This window comes from Lissotriton vulgaris, chromosome 11 (genome assembly GCF_964263255.1).
Source record: "Lissotriton vulgaris chromosome 11, aLisVul1.2, whole genome shotgun sequence".
NCBI classification, from domain to species: domain Eukaryota; kingdom Metazoa; phylum Chordata; class Amphibia; order Caudata; family Salamandridae; genus Lissotriton; species Lissotriton vulgaris.
The window spans coordinates 1,036,104,541-1,036,121,099 of record NC_141699.1 but is presented as its reverse complement, the minus strand read 5'-3'; the positions used below and the strand labels follow the sequence as shown (position 1 = coordinate 1,036,121,099).

At 41.0% G+C, this 16,559-nt stretch overlaps 1 protein-coding gene across 4 annotated transcripts in view; it reads left to right on the top strand.

The window, feature by feature from the left end:
• The window catches only part of FXR1 (FMR1 autosomal homolog 1), a 290,993-nt gene that overhangs the window by 181,849 nt on the left and 92,585 nt on the right, over positions 1-16,559 (top strand). For 2 of the 4 annotated variants that reach the window (XM_086944361.1, XM_086944363.1), the window contains exon 13: positions 1,748-1,915. In XM_086944361.1, coding sequence (XP_086800487.1) covers positions 1,748-1,915 — 168 coding nt within the window. Of the gene's footprint in view, positions 1-1,747; positions 1,955-16,559 lie in introns of all 4 variants that reach the window. The other 2 variants (XM_086944362.1, XM_086944360.1) reach the window with 1 other exon arrangement.

The window sequence follows — 16,559 nt, the reverse complement described above, 5'->3', positions numbered from 1 at the left end:
TGTGAGCTGAAAGCCCTCTCTATAAACCCGCCATGCAGTTTTCTTCCCAGACAAGCTGGTTCTCTGAATCCAAGCTTCCTTTCTTATGAATGTGGCGACTTTCCACATCCGGCAACACATCACCCCAGTTTCTTCGCTGCACCGCACTTTTCTAAGGAGGAGGAGAGACTACTGTGGTTTGGTCCTAAAAGGGCTCTGAGCTTTTAAATTTGTGTGGACGATTAGCTCTCTGTCTGATTCGATGGAGCAAAGGACAAGACGGTGCAGAAGATGATCACTTTACAATGGATTTGGATATTCTGCATTCACATCTGCTACAGCTTGCCCAAGAAGCAGCCCCAGAATGTTTCCAGGCCTAGTCCATCAGAGCAAGGGCTGCTACCACCGCATTGGATATTCTGGATAGTTACCAGGCTGCTACCTCGGCATCTCTCCATACATTCATGAAGCGCTAATGTCTGCACATCCAGGTCCGTTGAGATTGGCGTTTTGCTCCTAGTCCTGCTGCACTTCTTAGGTTGAGTCTGTTCACAAAACCTTAGGTGCTGCCTAGGAAGCTATTGCAAAGGTGAGGAATCTGTGGTTAGAAGTATCTGTCAGAAGAACAAGTTACTTACCATCAGTAATGAGCTTCCTAGTTGATGCTCGGTCAAGCCAATTTGCTATTCAGCTCTCTGTCTGGAGAAGTACCTGACGTCCGCTTGTCCGAGTGGCACCTGCAGAGCGGAACTTCATAGTCATGGAACCGCATTATCCCACCCACCAGTGCATAGAAGGATACTGCATTTAATGTTTCAAGATCCAGTCTGACTCCTGGGGAATATTCAAAAGGTGAGGAATCTGTAGATCTATATAGAGTAGCTTCCAGAAAATGCATTTCCAAAGGTAAGTAACTTTTTGTTAAATGTATCCTTTAGCAAGATTAGCTTTAATCCAACCAGGCATGGCTAAAAGCATAGTTAGCATACATATTGCCTATCAATTTGTTGAAATTCCTGGGAACTGGAGGAAAGAATCAAGTATCTGTGTTTTCTAGTTCTGACGATGGTTGTCTCTTCCGCTCATTAAAGTATTTATCTATCTCTCTCTATCTATTTCTGTCTGTCTGTCTATCTATCTATCTTCATTGCAAAAAAAAAAGGCTAAAGTAATGTTGTAGTTAGTTTAAATGTTCTGTAACAACGTAACATTGTAAACTCTAAAAAAAAAAACACAGAACTTCATCTGTTAAAGTTACAGTTAACTCAAGTAAATATAACTCGTGCCCTTAGGTAACTATAACTCGCTCCCTGGCCATGCACAGTTTTCTCATCAATAATTTCATTGCAAATGTTGCAGTGATGTTAACAATGATGTCATAGAAGATGTCATGACTGAAGTCATATGTGCGGTAATTAGCAGTGCATGGTGGGGGCGAGAGTTAGTTACCTTAGGGTGCAAGTATGTGTGTGTATGTATATATGTATGTACATATATTTGTGCATATATGTGTGTGTGTGTGTGTATATATATATATATGTATATATATATGTGTGTGTGTGTGTATGTATATATATATATATATATATATATATATATATATATATATATATATATATATATAATTCACATACATAATTATAGCTTATAAATAAGTTCAAACTTTTTACTCTTAGAACATAATGGAGTGTAATGATAGTCTAATATTTTGTGATATTCACAAATTAATGTTTTCTTTTCATTGTGCCATCTTTCTTTACTGTGAAAGGTACAAATTCGGAGCTGTCTAATCCTTCTGAAACTGAATCAGAAAGAAAAGATGAACTCAGTGATTGGTCACTCGCAGGAGAAGATGAGCGAGAAAGTAGATACCCACAGGATAGCAGAAGACGTCCAGGACCAAGAGGGAGAAGTGGCTCTGGGGTTCAAGGGCGTGGTGGGTCCCGAGGTGGCAAGTCATCATCTATCAGCTCTGGTAGAATTTATTGATATGTATTGGAGTGCCGTGTGTTGATTTTTTTTCAACCTATGAATGCCCTTCTTTTATGCATAACTAAAACAGTGAGGTGAAGTTTACAGACTACAAATGGTATCATTTAATGGCTAAAGGACAGCAAACTTTGAATAGGGGTGCAAAGTTTCAAAAGAAGATATGCTTTCATACTGTAATCTCTTCATATAAATATTGTAGCTCTTAAATGATGAATTGATGAAGGTAGGAGGTTAATCAAAATGAAGGTTAAAATATGTAGTCACAATCCATCTTAAACACAGTGCACCTTTCTTGTACATAGACATGCACAGTTGTACATAGTTTTTCAATTTTAGTGCATTCCAGGTCATCATCCAAGGACTTTCATATTTTTAATACAATTGATACAAGAGTAGAGTATTTACATAGTTTATAGGCATGTACTAATAAAATTGGGGAATCTTAGAATGCAGAGGTGGTAGCTCTTTGTTGTTGCCTCGTCCAGTGTTTATCTACTTATTTTTCTTTACCTTCATGTTATTCTTTTTATACTGGGAAATCTAAAGTTTATTTTTATATGTAAATATGCGCTGACCTCACACTGTAAGATACTACAGCAGCAAATGTTTTCGCCTTGAGCTGTGACTCATGCACAAAGTTGAGGTCTGCTGTAAGAATTATAAACACTGACAATCCTTTTTTTCCCCTCAGATATCCGTTTTATATTTTTTTTATGTTCTGTTTACATTTGATTGGTGCTCAGCTGCTAACTTAATGTGTGACACCTTTTACATGTTGGGTTCGGTTTCAGTGTTTTACCTACTATGATTCTTTGATCTTGAATGTATTTGTTAGATGATGCCTTGTTTCACATTATTTCAGAGATTAGCGTACGTCTGAAGATGGTATAATCGTCCAGTTCTGCATGCATTCAGTGCCTTTATTTGATCTTCGTGTAGGCGATAAAACTTGGATATGAAAGGGCTAAGTTATTAAATATCTTATCCTGTCCAGTCTTTGCCTGTTACCACAGGTTGATGGATTGATTCAGTTTCTTGAAGTTCATCATGATTTATTAATTAAACTTGAAAAAGTGTTCTAGATATTCTTCGTTGTGTAGCAGGTTGAAATTGAGCATAGGTTTCAGTTAATGGGCATACGTCCATGACTACTTTATATGCTCCCAGCTACATCTTTTACAATGCACTTCACCAAATTTTGAATAAGATTTGGCAGTATTAACAGTAAGAATTCTTGTTCTATAGGAATTCAAAGTTAAATCTATAGTACTTATCATAAGCCTTTTTTTTATTTGGTCTCCCCCAGCCTTATGGTACCCACAGTAGCCTTCTTGAACCCTGTTGTTGGGACATCTCTTTACAAAAGTCCAAGTTTGGCTGGTTTTCATATTGAACTGAAAAATTAAGATGACTCTTGCTCCCGGCCAAAACACTGAAAGTACAGTTCATGAAACAATGGTCAAGAGGGAGTTCTTTAATGCACTGTTGACTGACTCATTTCCCTTAACACATTCTCTACTAGCTGATGCCACGAGGTTTCACTCAAAGCCTGCAATTTCAGAGTCTTTAAACAAATCTGGGCCCCTTAAAGATAACAGATTTTTGTGCATCTTTAATGGCAGCCTCTTTGTCATGCAATCTAAATAACCAGGCCGTATGGCAACAACTATGGAAATTAGATATACCAGTCCTCTTGGCTCTAGTTGAAGTTAATTCCGTTGCGATCTTTGCTAGTTATGGTCTGCAAATGTGTTAGTCTCGATCCACGCACCTCCCCCTGTACTAAAGAAAAGCATATTTATGTGCCTGTGCTTTCTCTTTTTGGATGTTGCTGTCCCAGAGGAAAAAGTTGAATTAGAAAATCAAGTTCACTACTCATCTCAAAACCGAGGATAAGGAGTCTGATTTACCTTATCGGTTAGCACTGTTCATTGCTTTGATCTCCAATGCTGGAGATAAAAGCAATTTTGTAGGAGGATAAGGCAATGCTTCACCTCCTTTGCTGATGTTCCTAATCCTCCCCACCGACTCCTAGATCCGCTGAGGTTCACCATGCCTATGCTTTACAACTCTCAAGTACCACAGATGTAGGATTTTCCTCAGCCTGTCATCATGGATCTTCTAAAAGAAATAGAGGCTCCTCCTATTAGGGATTATCTGGCTGGTTCTACCTTCTGACACAGAGATACTACTCCCAGGTTATACCTTTGAATTGCCTTTGGCTTGTTTGCAAATTAGACAAATTAAACATTTTGTTTCCGTTAACAAGACATCTCTAGTCTGGTGATGCAATAGAACAAATCATCAACCTGTTCTTCTCAGGGAGCTTCAGAACGCGTATGCTTCAACATTCTCTCGATCTGGTCCAAAGACAGATCGTCTAGTTAATTTTGCAGAGCTAGAAGTTTCTGCAGAAAACACTAACTGCAGCTCCACAATGGACTACCAAAATGCTGACTCCAATATTGCTTGTTATGTGACTGCAGGAGGTCGCCTACAATGAATTTATGGACACCTGCCTGGTAATGGAGTGCTACCTAAAGCTGGCCCTTCATCTCTGACAACTTGTTGGACTCTCAATCAGTTTCCCCAAAGCTCATCTCTTGAGAACGACAGTTTCATTCTATTCATTGGAACCAGTTTGTACATTGAATTGATGACCCACAATGATGTTATGTAATTAGTGTTGTCTCTCATGGCAGGACATACTAATCAGGAGCCCCACAAAATGGAGGTGAATCACAGTCCCTGTATATTTAAGGGTAGGTTAGATGACAGCTGACTGGTCAGAGAATCTCATGGAAAACAACCTTCTTGAAGCCATAGTATCTCCAGTACGCACTAGAGAGTTGGAAGAGCTGTGCATCATTTCCATCATGAAAAAGGTGGTGAGCAGGACACAGTCAAACTAAGAGGTATTGACTAATTATATATAGTTTCGCTCAGTTTTCTTTCTGTCCCCATTATCCTACTAGTTCAAGATAAATTGCACAGCATTTATGATCAGGGTCTTTTCAGATTATTTTCACATACGACGACGTATACATTCTGGTAATCAATACTAGATCACCTTTAGCATGCGATGGAGGCATGCCTGCTTCCAAACCATATTTGCAAAATCATTTTCTCCTTCATTGCTCATTTAATGCACTCCAATGGAAATTTCTTTCATTGAATGTCCAAGCAAATTCTGTTCTCCGTGTAGAGGCTTACAGGGCAGGTACATTGCGCACCAAACACATTTAATTTACGTTCTATGTTCTTTGATGCTTCTATTAGAACTGCAGCACCATTAAGGAAGAAGCTGCTCTCTGGCCAAATCTGCATTTTCTCCTTTTATGTTTGCTCGTGCTGTGGAAAGTACCCTAATGATTTGAAATTGGGAAGACTAAACTGTGTGGCATAGAATAACATTTCTTTGGCGGTGACAGCTTTTCCTAGTCCATTAGGTCTCCTATTCACAGCACCCTTCAGATACTCCTGAACATTGCTTAAAATCAGCACAGATATAGGCTACATTTCCAAAGTAGGGATCTTACTTTTGCTTGTGGCCACATGTTCTGTACTAGCTGCAATAAGATCTTTTTTGAAGAGATTTCAGATCTCTTTGCTAATTGGCGTGGTAGTTGGAAGTAGGAGGGTCCATGTGGACTGAGAAAAAGGTAGTTTTATCTTTCACACCAGTGCATTACCTATGTTCTCTACAACTATCGAGCTGAAGATATCTAGAACTATTGACATCTGATAAATTTGTGCATTGTTTAAAATGTAATTTATGGTGTACGATACTTTGTCATGATATCTATTCAGAGACTGTTGGTTTTTGCCTTGTGGAAATGGACTAAATGCAAATAACTTACCTAAAAACATCCTTAAGCACCTGTAGTAACATTCTAAATGCTTGGTTCAGTGAACATTTCATTGAAATTTAGCCCTTTGGTCAAGCAACAAAGGAAAAAAATAAAGTTTCCCATCTTGCAATGGTTATACGTCTTTGTTCTTCTTTGTTCCTTGTTATTGTAGACCTGTGAAACCACTGTGTAATTATTTATACTACTTCTCATGCATTTGGCATTTTATGTTTTCTATTTTACCAAACGTGTTTTAACTTGTAGGTTGTAAAGAAGCTTTAGTGTGAAAAATGTATTTCTGAAGATTTGCTTATGAGTTTCAAATCAAGTGGCATTTAAATTGAAGGGTTTTCTTTAAAGCTGTTACTGTGGCAAGATTGTGCCCCCCTTAATGTTTTTCGCTTTATCGGATTTTCATCATTGTTTATATTCATTAGGATGAGACAACAAGTCTGAAGGATCCTGCTACGCAGTCCTTCATTATATCTTAATTATTGATTATATCTTCTTGAGTGTTATAAGACGTACCGCTTTTCACTGGAGGGAAAAGCTTAATACTGTTATATTTTTATAAAGACATGTAAAAGATTTGTTTTTTAACAACTTTAATTCGAGATAAACTAACTCAGTAAATACAAACTAATAAGACTATTTCAATAACTAGAAGGGGCTTAAAAAGCCAAAGACGGAAGAACACAGCTGAGAAATCATAGATCATGGAAACATAAAGGTATTGTTATAAGTTAACCTTGCATTTCTCTCCTGCCTGAGGAGAACAAGCGTTAAACAGTGAAACACTGCAATATAGTGCATCCCTGACCCCCCCAAAAATCGAGAAGAGCATCGGAATTCCCTCAACTAGTGAACTCGCTGCATCCACCACCCCAGCTCAGCCCAACCCAACCTCATCCTTACAAGAAGCATTTAAAGTAAACTATGGAGTAAAGCTTTGGCAATCTCGGCTTGGTTGAGTGCATTACCTTTACTTTGGTGGAAAACTTTCTTCTACGGTTATAATGAGGGAAGCCTGTCTCTTTTGAAGTTCCAAGCCAGCTGTCCTCTCTTATTGCAAGAGAAACCAGGATGTGGTCAGAAAAGAGGAGGCATCGGTGGCAGACATGATTCTCTTTTAGTGAACAGTGTTGTAGCACCAGATCTCATCAAGAGAGTATAAAATGACCATGACAGTGCATCCAGTAGATGGCACACAGGCAGTGGTTACTGGAGAGCAAATAGTACACCTTTTGTGGTAGATGCTGCACCCCTCCCTCCAAAATGTTGAGCAAATCTTTCCATCACCATAGTGAGGCACTCGGCAGGAACAGAGGAGTTTATTCCAAGCACACTTAATTGCTCACTTCTGAGAAGGTTATCAAGCACTTTTGTTGCATTGAGCTTAGGCTCTGCACTCCAGGGTTACAAAAGTACAACACAGGCACAGGCTCATGTGGGAGGACCCTATTTATTAGTATCCCCGATGTCACCTGAACACAACCACCAGCTGTACAAAACAGAGGCGAAGCTGACCAGGATGCCTTCTCTCGCCCGGACCACCAATGCTCCGTGCAAACACTACATTTGCTCCCGTATCACAAAACACACAGTGAACTTGCACAGACAAAAGCTTGCAAACATATCTAGCAGAATGGTGGGCCACACCCAATAGACTCAATACCTCCAAGAAGGCATGTGATCGGTGCAGAAGCAGTATCGTGGGTTAGGCACCCATACTCGTTTGCGAAGGAGCACCACCAGCTGGCTAACTCTCTGCTGCCATTCGTGTTCGTGTTTTTTTTTTTTACTGTTTCAGCTTGTAGTTCTTCTGATTCCACCAATTCCTTACCTCCGTTTGAAGCGGAGCATATTTTTTTGGCTCTTTGACATGCGAGAGCCGAATTTTTTTATATTTTCAAATGGTGCCAATCGTAAGACCGGTCAGTCGCTTGAAGAATGAGATGTTCCAGGTTACCTCCACACACCTCTGAGCAGTCCCTTTGTCTGTATCACAAGTCATGGTAGGGCTTGAACAGTAACCCAAACTTGCCCCCTGGATGTCTGTCTCTTAAGAGTACTGAATGACTCACCTGAAAGGTGTGACCTTGTGTTTGTTGTTTGCTCCTCGCATTATCTTTAGTTCAGTGTTGGCGCTGGGTGAATGTCACGGTCTAATTAATTCGATCTAACAAGGATAGTGTGGTAAGGTCTCTTGCACAGGCCTGCCCATGCTGACCCGGCTTATGGGTTGTCTGGTAGTCCTGTGAGAAGTACTCTTATAGGAATTAGTGAACAGACCATCTAAGCTCCTAATGGAGCTCTGCCGTTGCGGATCACAGCCGTTATGGTGCACATACAGTGCTTAACTTCTCCATTGGCCTGCGGCCACTGGGGAGTTATCTTAATGTGGTCGGTTTGGGATTTCCTTGGAGATGCCATTATCTTCCCTAGTTTCAGTATCATTTTGTCGGCCGACAAGCTCGATATTCAAATTTTTTTAGAAATCATCGACTACAACTAGCATATGATGTCCATCCGGAAGACTCCCAAAATCTGCATTCACTCTCACCTTAATCAGCTCAGCCAATAGGAATTTGGTGATGACCGGTGGGGGTCACTCAGGAATTCCTGCTCTCTAATATGGATGTTACCATCTTCTCGATCTGGGAAGCGGCATAGTGTAGGTAAGGGTAATTTTAGGGTGTCGGGGTGTGTGGAGGTATAGATCATTTTTAGGGTTTAGGCTAGAAATGGATTATAGGGTGGTAGGCATATGTTTTGGGTTTAGGAGTGGGTAGGAGTATAGGGTGGTAAGGGCATGTTTACGGTTGCATAGGGTATTTTATTTATTTATAGAGTTTTATAGAGCGTGAACTTGACCCATGCGGGTATCAGATCGCTTCACAGTTCGTCCGATCAAAAAGGAAAACAAAAGTGCAATTGACAACATAATAATGAGATAAAAACAGTATAGGTTAAGGCTGGTAAGGGAATTTTTAGGGTTTAGGAATGGGTAGAAAGGGGGAATACAAATTGTTTTAAAAAGGGGATAGGAGGGTCTTCCCCTAATAAAGGAAAATTTTATTTTAAATAATTGGAAAAGGGAAGGGTTTGGAGGGTCTCTACAGGCATGTGTGGTAAAGGCATTGCATTGTAAAGACAATGCATGGTAAATGATACGTGGTAAATGCATTGCATGGTCATGCGTGCATAGGCCAACTGATTCATTAGTTTGTTTAGGTCCTGGGCTAGTCAGTGCATTTCCAGGAGGCATTTATTTTCAGAGAACAGCAATCCAGGCCATACATGATGGAGAGATTCTAATACCCACCTGGTTTTGGAGTCCGTCATACCAGGTGGCTCCTCAAGGAGGACCACCTTCCTTTAGAGGCCACTTCCATTTCTAAACAGTCATCATGTGCTGTGGCTCGCATTATTTATTCCATAGGAAAAGGTAGAGGCATAGACCTCTCTACTACAAACCCAACATACCCTTCAGTTCCATTGGCCACATTTTCTTCTTTAGGAGTGACTGGTCTCAGATGACGCAAGAGGTTGTCAACCAGCTTGTGAAACCCTGGATTGTACTCCACTGTAAACGAGTACTCTTATATTTGGGTTATCCATTTCTGTATGTTTGTGGGAGACTTTAACAAACACCTTTGAATAGTGTGACCAGCAGTTTGGGATCTATGTAGACGACAAAAGCGTAATCATGTAGGCATTAGTGAAAATGCTGGCACTGCCAGTCTATGGCGGTTGATTCTTTCTCAATTTTGTGAGTAACATTGCTCTGTGAGTGTGAGCGCTCACTGGAGTCGCCGAAGTTGTCAAACGTGAGTTGAAAACATTGTGTTGTAACTGGTAGCTAGAGCAGAGGTCGAATTTTTTTAAAATCTGTAGCTGCAGATTTTACCTACAGGATCATTGATGGTCAAGGTGTGGTGCTTCTCACTTGGAGATGCATGTCCAGACATAGCCTCACCACAGAGGTTGTTTTGCCTTTCTTGTGACGACTGTGGGCGACACCCAGAGGGTGGAGCATTCAACATTTTCGATTGTCTGCCTCCTCCAGCATGCAAAGCTCCTCACCTTCATATGGAGGTAAAATGCCAACCTGCGATGTCTTAGAGCTAATAGTTGTACAGATTTATGAAAGTGTAGCCATGCTGTTGTTTCTTTCAGACATCTGATGCCTTTAAAAAGTTTGATATTCTTCTATGAGACTTTCAGGTGTTGGCTTGCATGCTGTATTCTAGCTGGATGAGTTGTAGGTGTTAAGCATTCTTGCAGCACAACAGCATGCTGCCCATGGTGACATAAACCTTCGCCCTGGAATTGCAGTCCTCATAAGAGAAGTCCCTGACTAACGTCCCCACCAGTGACATAGGAAAACACTTGTACCTTCATTTTTCAGCAGAGTCCGAGTTAGTATTTTTTTCATCTCCATAGCTGTCACATTTATTGGTTCTCCTGTATCAATGATTGTTGTGATTGGTCTATCCCCTACTAGCACCTCGCGTTTTGTGGGTGTGCATGTAGTTGCTCTCACTAGTTCCACAGCACACACTTGGTTCACAGTGTCCCAGTTGTCACCATCCGTGTCTTTAGTATCATCTTCGGTGCTTGTCTCAGATTCCGTAGTTTCCTGAGCAGCATGGATCGAGCCTGTCGCTCATGAATTAAGGATTGTGAATTTTCACTCTATTCAAAAACAGATACCAGTTGGATGGTGTTTGAATCACTGCACACCACTGGTTCCAGCACTTTTGGCGATATTGGGCCAATAGCTATCTCCTATTGAGCAGAAACTCTTCTACATACCTGTGTAGCCAGGACTGGCACCAGGATTAGGTTGCCACATCCCGTCATGATGAAGACTTGCATCTGAGGTCTAAACTTCCCTCCTTGCATTAGCCGAGTCGAAACGTCAACGCTCTCCAACATACAAGACCTGTACCGGTTTCCCGCCCTACATACCCTTGAAAGTGCATTGTTGCATGATTGTAATTTACAGAATCTGTGTAAATAAATGTTTCAATAACGGACAGTTCTTCTAACACTGGTCTGCTTGCCAGTAATTACCGAACAAATCAAATTGTTTTATCTTCACTCCTATGACTTACACTCTCACTACCCATCACTACCACTACCTAAACTTCCCTTTTCTTCCCCTCGTGCAACCTATTGCCAGTGTATCAACTGCAGTTTGAATCTAATTGAACTATAAATGCTTTGCAAATGATATTGGCTTCTGTGGCGCTTCTTGTGTGGTCTTTCCGAACTCTCGCATTAAGCACATGCTTTCATAAATAGGTTATTGATTGCATACATGAGTGGCTCTTGACGGTATTGAATACCAGTGTTGTAGCTCTTTACACAACACATATTGTCTGTATTTGAATTGATCTCACGGTAAATTAGTCACGGACCAGTTTTGTATTCCCGTATTGTACCCAGGTCCGCTATTGACTTGTTTGGGTTACCCCATTATTTATAATGATCAGATTCACAGAATCCTTGGAAGAGGGTTTTATGGTTAGTTTTGATGGACTTACTTCAGCGAAATGGTTAGGCTTACCACACACTACATACACATTTCTTTCCCTCACACTTGCCGTCATGTTGGAATGCCCCTTCACAATTTCCCCACAGGTTTCGGGGTTGTGTGCCGATTCTTCCCCTTCCTGCGTGACCGTTTAAGTATTTGGTTTATTGGTTCTTATTTCAACGGTTTATGTAAAACTGTTAACATGCGCAAGGCTCTTGCTTTAGTGTTTAGGTCTCCATACTGTTCGGATATCTGGTAGGGGCTTTACTGGTTCTTTGAGGATTTCTTCATGGAATTGAGCTAAGGCGGACCCTTGGATAAATTGTACAGGCATCTCTTCCACCTCATTATGAAGTGTGCATGTGCTCACTAATCCTTTGCTTGGCCATAGAAGCTGTCCACAGAGTCCCCAGTGCTTTGCCAGATTGGCCAATTGCACACATTGGGCATTTAGTGCAGGGACCATGTAATTGTTTGTGGAGACTCTGCATCTTCCAGTGTGCGTGATGTCTTCCCTGACTACATGAGGCAGAAGAGGGTGTTTCCGTGTATCATCGACCCCTGTGGCTGCAACATATAGTTTGAGTTTCTCTGTCCATGTTTTCCACTTTGCAGTCCTAGCTGGCTGGGCTTTGTCGACGGTGAAAGTTTCCAAGGCATGGACAGCCGCCTTTGGTGAGATTATGACGTGGGTGTACAGAAGCAATATGGGCCAAAGTGACTGATGTGTCCGCACTGTTGAATTATCTGTTTGAGCAGACTCTGATTCTGATAGTGTTGTGTGGCTTGTGGTGCTGGGGTTTTGGCTTTGTAGCCACTTAGGTAGAAGTCAGATGCACTATCTCACACTCCTTTTGTGAGGGCTTCTCTCTCTTGCCTGAGCAGCTGATGTAGTCTTTTATTCCCCCCCCCCCTTTTCGGTTCTTACATGTTTACATATGTCTTTGTGTAGTATTCTTTCTTTGCTCAGGTGGACCTTGGCACATGTTCAGACGCTAGCTGCTGCCACCATCACCAGAGCACCAGGCAGTAATTAGGCACCACTCGTCTTAGCTGAGCCGAGCGTCCTCTGGTGGCGGGAAGCACACACTGCAATAAATGGGAGTCCTATGGCTCACTTTGCGTATTTGACAGATCGCAGAACACCAGCAGTGCTTCTGCGAATGACTGCGCTAGTTGGAATATGCAAAGATATAAGGTAGGGAGAGGGACCTGAATTCCTACTTGCATCGTGTGGTTAGTAGACCTTCTTGTTGGAAGTTTTTGCTTTGCGTGTAGGCTCTATGCTGCAGGAGGAGCTACATGGACACAGTCTCTTTCATTAGAGGTTTCTGCCCTGAACCACTCAGCTGTACCTATTTATTAATATCACTGACATCAAGCAGATGCAACTATGGTGTGTACAAAACAGAGGGGAGACTGGCTAGGACTCCCTGCTCTCTGCCCAAACTAGTAGTGCTTTGCACACACGCGACCACAACATTTCTATTTTAAAGTCCAGACTCTCACGCTTTGCACAGAGCAGTCCCTGAAAGAGTTCAAGCCAGTTGGAGCTTCATCAGATTTACATCTTATATTCTAGTGTTTGAGCCTTGGTAGCAGAGTCTTCTGTCTCCCACTCTATCTGCACTAGTGTATGTAGGCCATGAAATATACAAAAAAAATGTAAAGCCTTTTTCATGGACTAAAATTGCCCCACTCCTTTAAGGTAGCTAAAAAAAGACGACCATAATTCCCAGACTGCAACACAGTGACAGTTAATGCTCAGTCTTTTTCTCTTCATGGATAGAATTCATTAAAAATTCGGTTCTTTTTTTGTTTCAGACAGAATTGATTTTTGTAAATAATTGCAGGAGGATGATTCAGCGCCCACTATTCGTCATTTGAGATATACAAATTGTTTGAATTACATAGTGCACAGACTTACTCCATCAACGTTTTTCTTCAAAAAGCTTTTCTTTAGTCACAATCTTTTTTTTTTTTAATAAACTTTTCTTTTCTGAATATAGATGGCTTTAGAGAATAAAAGTTTTTTATTAAAAAAAGAAGGTTGTGAATAAAAAAGCCTTTTTAAGAAAAACTTTGATGGAGTCTGTACACTATGTAATTCAAAATTATTTGTACATCTCATATGACTAATAGTGAGTGCTGAATCATCCTCTTGCAGTTAATCTTTTCGCTCCTATTAGGAAGATCTTCCAGATCTTCCTGATCTTCCAGATCTGTGCACGACTCTCTTTGTACTTGGATAATCCACTAGAAGTGATAAGCGCGATTGTAGTTGCCCCAGTCTTGTCTTGTAAATCAGTTTTTGTAACACATTTTTGTAGCATGTGTAACTGTAGATACACATGCTCTGCATACACCTGCCATCTAGTATTGGGCTCGGATGTTTGCAAATTGTTTTGGTTAGCCAAAGCCTCTTGAGTCACAAGGTATGGCAACTCCACTCTTTATTGGGAATGTGCATGGGAATCATATCCATTGTTAGACTGTTTTACTCCTCCTTTAGGTGTGGACATTGTTCGATTCAGCTCCTGCACTTGACGCCTTATACGTTCCCGGAGCATGATCGTCTCCCATCCCGTCATTGGGAAAATGTCATGTGGTGTTCATCCTTCTCCCTCAACTATTTTCGTAGTCTGTTGCCCACGACTTGGTTCCTGACCCTCAGGACGCCGCGCACTTCGGGTTTCCTTCCCTTCTGTAACAACTCCAGAGAATGAAGTAATCAAGATGTCCTACACCTTTATCTCTCGCTGTGCATTGCCATCTAAAGGAGGTACCTTGTGACTCAGAAGATTTCTTCGAACAAAAACAAGTTGCAAATGTCCAAGCCCAACACTGGATGGCATGTATATGCTGAGCATGTCAATCTACAGTATTACACGTTATGAACAGATGCCTATAGTGTAACATTTTCCATTTCTGCTTCACACTATATTTTATACCTTTTAATTTATGTAAAAATACTTTGACTTGAAAGTCAGTCTGACCAGAGTAGGATTCAGTGGGTAGGTTGTGTTTTTTCATATTGGACTTAATTTCTCTGTTAAGAAAGAGTTTGGACTGAGGGAAAAATATTGTTGTGAGGTCCAAAACCTTTGACGTATGAATGTTTTTTGCACCACCTTTGAGGACCAGTGCAGAATTGGGCTGTGGAGGAGCTGTACTCCTTTCTAAGTTATACTGGTTTTCTTTCTCTGACTTCAAAAGAGGCAGGTGATATTGATCCTATACCCCTAACAAGGCACATAGCGCAGGGCAGACAGCCCAGGATGTCTTCAAATACATTGATTTGTCCCTGTGCATCAAAGTGAATGTATCAGAAGGAGAACCAGGTCCCCGAGTCCAGTATCTACAGCTGCATAAAGCAGCGGAGCATAGATCCACGAGGCAAAAGTACATTAATTCCACCAGAGGGCCATTTAATTTAATTTTAATTATATCCTATTGTACACCTTGGAGACATATAATCAACATGCCTAGCTGCTTCTGAAGTACTAACTACACACTTCCTGTTGAGATAATGTTTATATAGGTTTTCTTCAGAGCCCTTTCAGCCAGGGCACATTTGTCACGTCATTGCCTGCTGCTCCTGAATCTACAATTTACATGTATGTCCTTGTCTAGATCCCAGCATGCGGCCTTCCAGTAGTTAACTGCCTTTTTCTTTTTTCTCTGTCTTGTACCACTTCATTTTCCAATTTACCTCTCTTCTCTTGAGAACCTACTTGTATGTCTGCTTCATATGGAAGGCTTTGCCAAAAGGAGAGCAAACCCAATGATATAATAACACTCTGAACTATTCAGGTTCATACTAAAGGCACTTGCTGACACCTGCCTACGTTGTTTAATTCCCTTTTAAGGTCCTTCTTCCCCACAAACTGAACTTCACATCCTCGCGGAGCAGGAAACGTGGGACTAATCTAGTGAACCGCTCATCATGATTACCTTTCCAGTTACCTTATGATGTAGATAAACCCAATCAAAAACCCACTGGATTTTATCTCTTGCTGTATCTCAATTTCTTCTCTTAGGCTTGTAAGCTGTATTGCTGCCCATTTCTTAAGTGTTTACGCTATTTCCTGGTACAAGCATTTTTTTCCCAAGGCCTTTCCGTTTTGAGTTTGGCTCCCCACCTTCTGGGTCCTGGAATTCCACCCATAATTAAGTGCCTTAAGTGGAAGGTATTTAAAAAAGTTATGGAAACCTCAGAATCTGCTAGAGGTTTCGGACCAAAAGTACAAACTTGTGCTCATCCAAGTTAAGCTATCATTACATTTTGCATGCAAGCACAGTCATCCGGTTTAAAAAAAAGTTTGCACTTTATCCTGTTGTTCACAGTTGTGCAGCAACACTGCACTTTAGCATATTTTTCCAGCACTAATTTGTCTAGTTCTACCTGAAGGGGCGTTTGTATGACGAAAAAAGGCCAAAATGGGGAAATAAGCATAGAATGGGTGTGGTAAAGGTGCATCAGACGGTTATTCTCCATCCCAACCTCATCCTTTACAAATGAAGTAGGAATTTCACTTTGGGTATTACCGAAAGGCGTGGCAATGGGATTACCAGGGCGCTATGTTTCCGAACATCTCTTAATGACTGCTTTGGTCTAATTCCCTATGAAATGCCTCACCCATATTGCATGACACCGTTCCATCACCCACCAGTAAAATGCTGGACAATCTTTTTTTGTAAAACCATTTTTTTTAACCTAATTTCTAAGCTCAACCTGGTACTTTCCTTTCTATCATTTATTTAAAACATAACGCAAAGTAATTTCATTGTTGTATGTGTACTTTCGTACATTGGTGCATTGGAAATTCATGCATATTGCACTTAAACCAAGAGATCCGACTGAATGCTGCATTCTCCTTGGTTGCCTTTACCGGACCGGGCACTTTTTGTGTTTGTGAGGCTTTCTGCCAATGTTAAGTTTCCTTTCATTTTGTCCCCTCTTCGAGTTTGCAGTGCCCCTCCATATACCTTTAAACCTATATTTACTGTCTCCCACTGTGGCAGGCTGAAATGAGACAGTACCTGATACTATTTTAAGTTTTTTAAAATGCTGTACAAGTTTTTCAACTTCACCCATACTGCTAATTGTTTTTCCAGTCACTAAAGGTGTCCCTCATTGCTCGTGTTTTAACCCGATGCTGTGTAATCTTTACATGAGCCTTTAGCCCAAA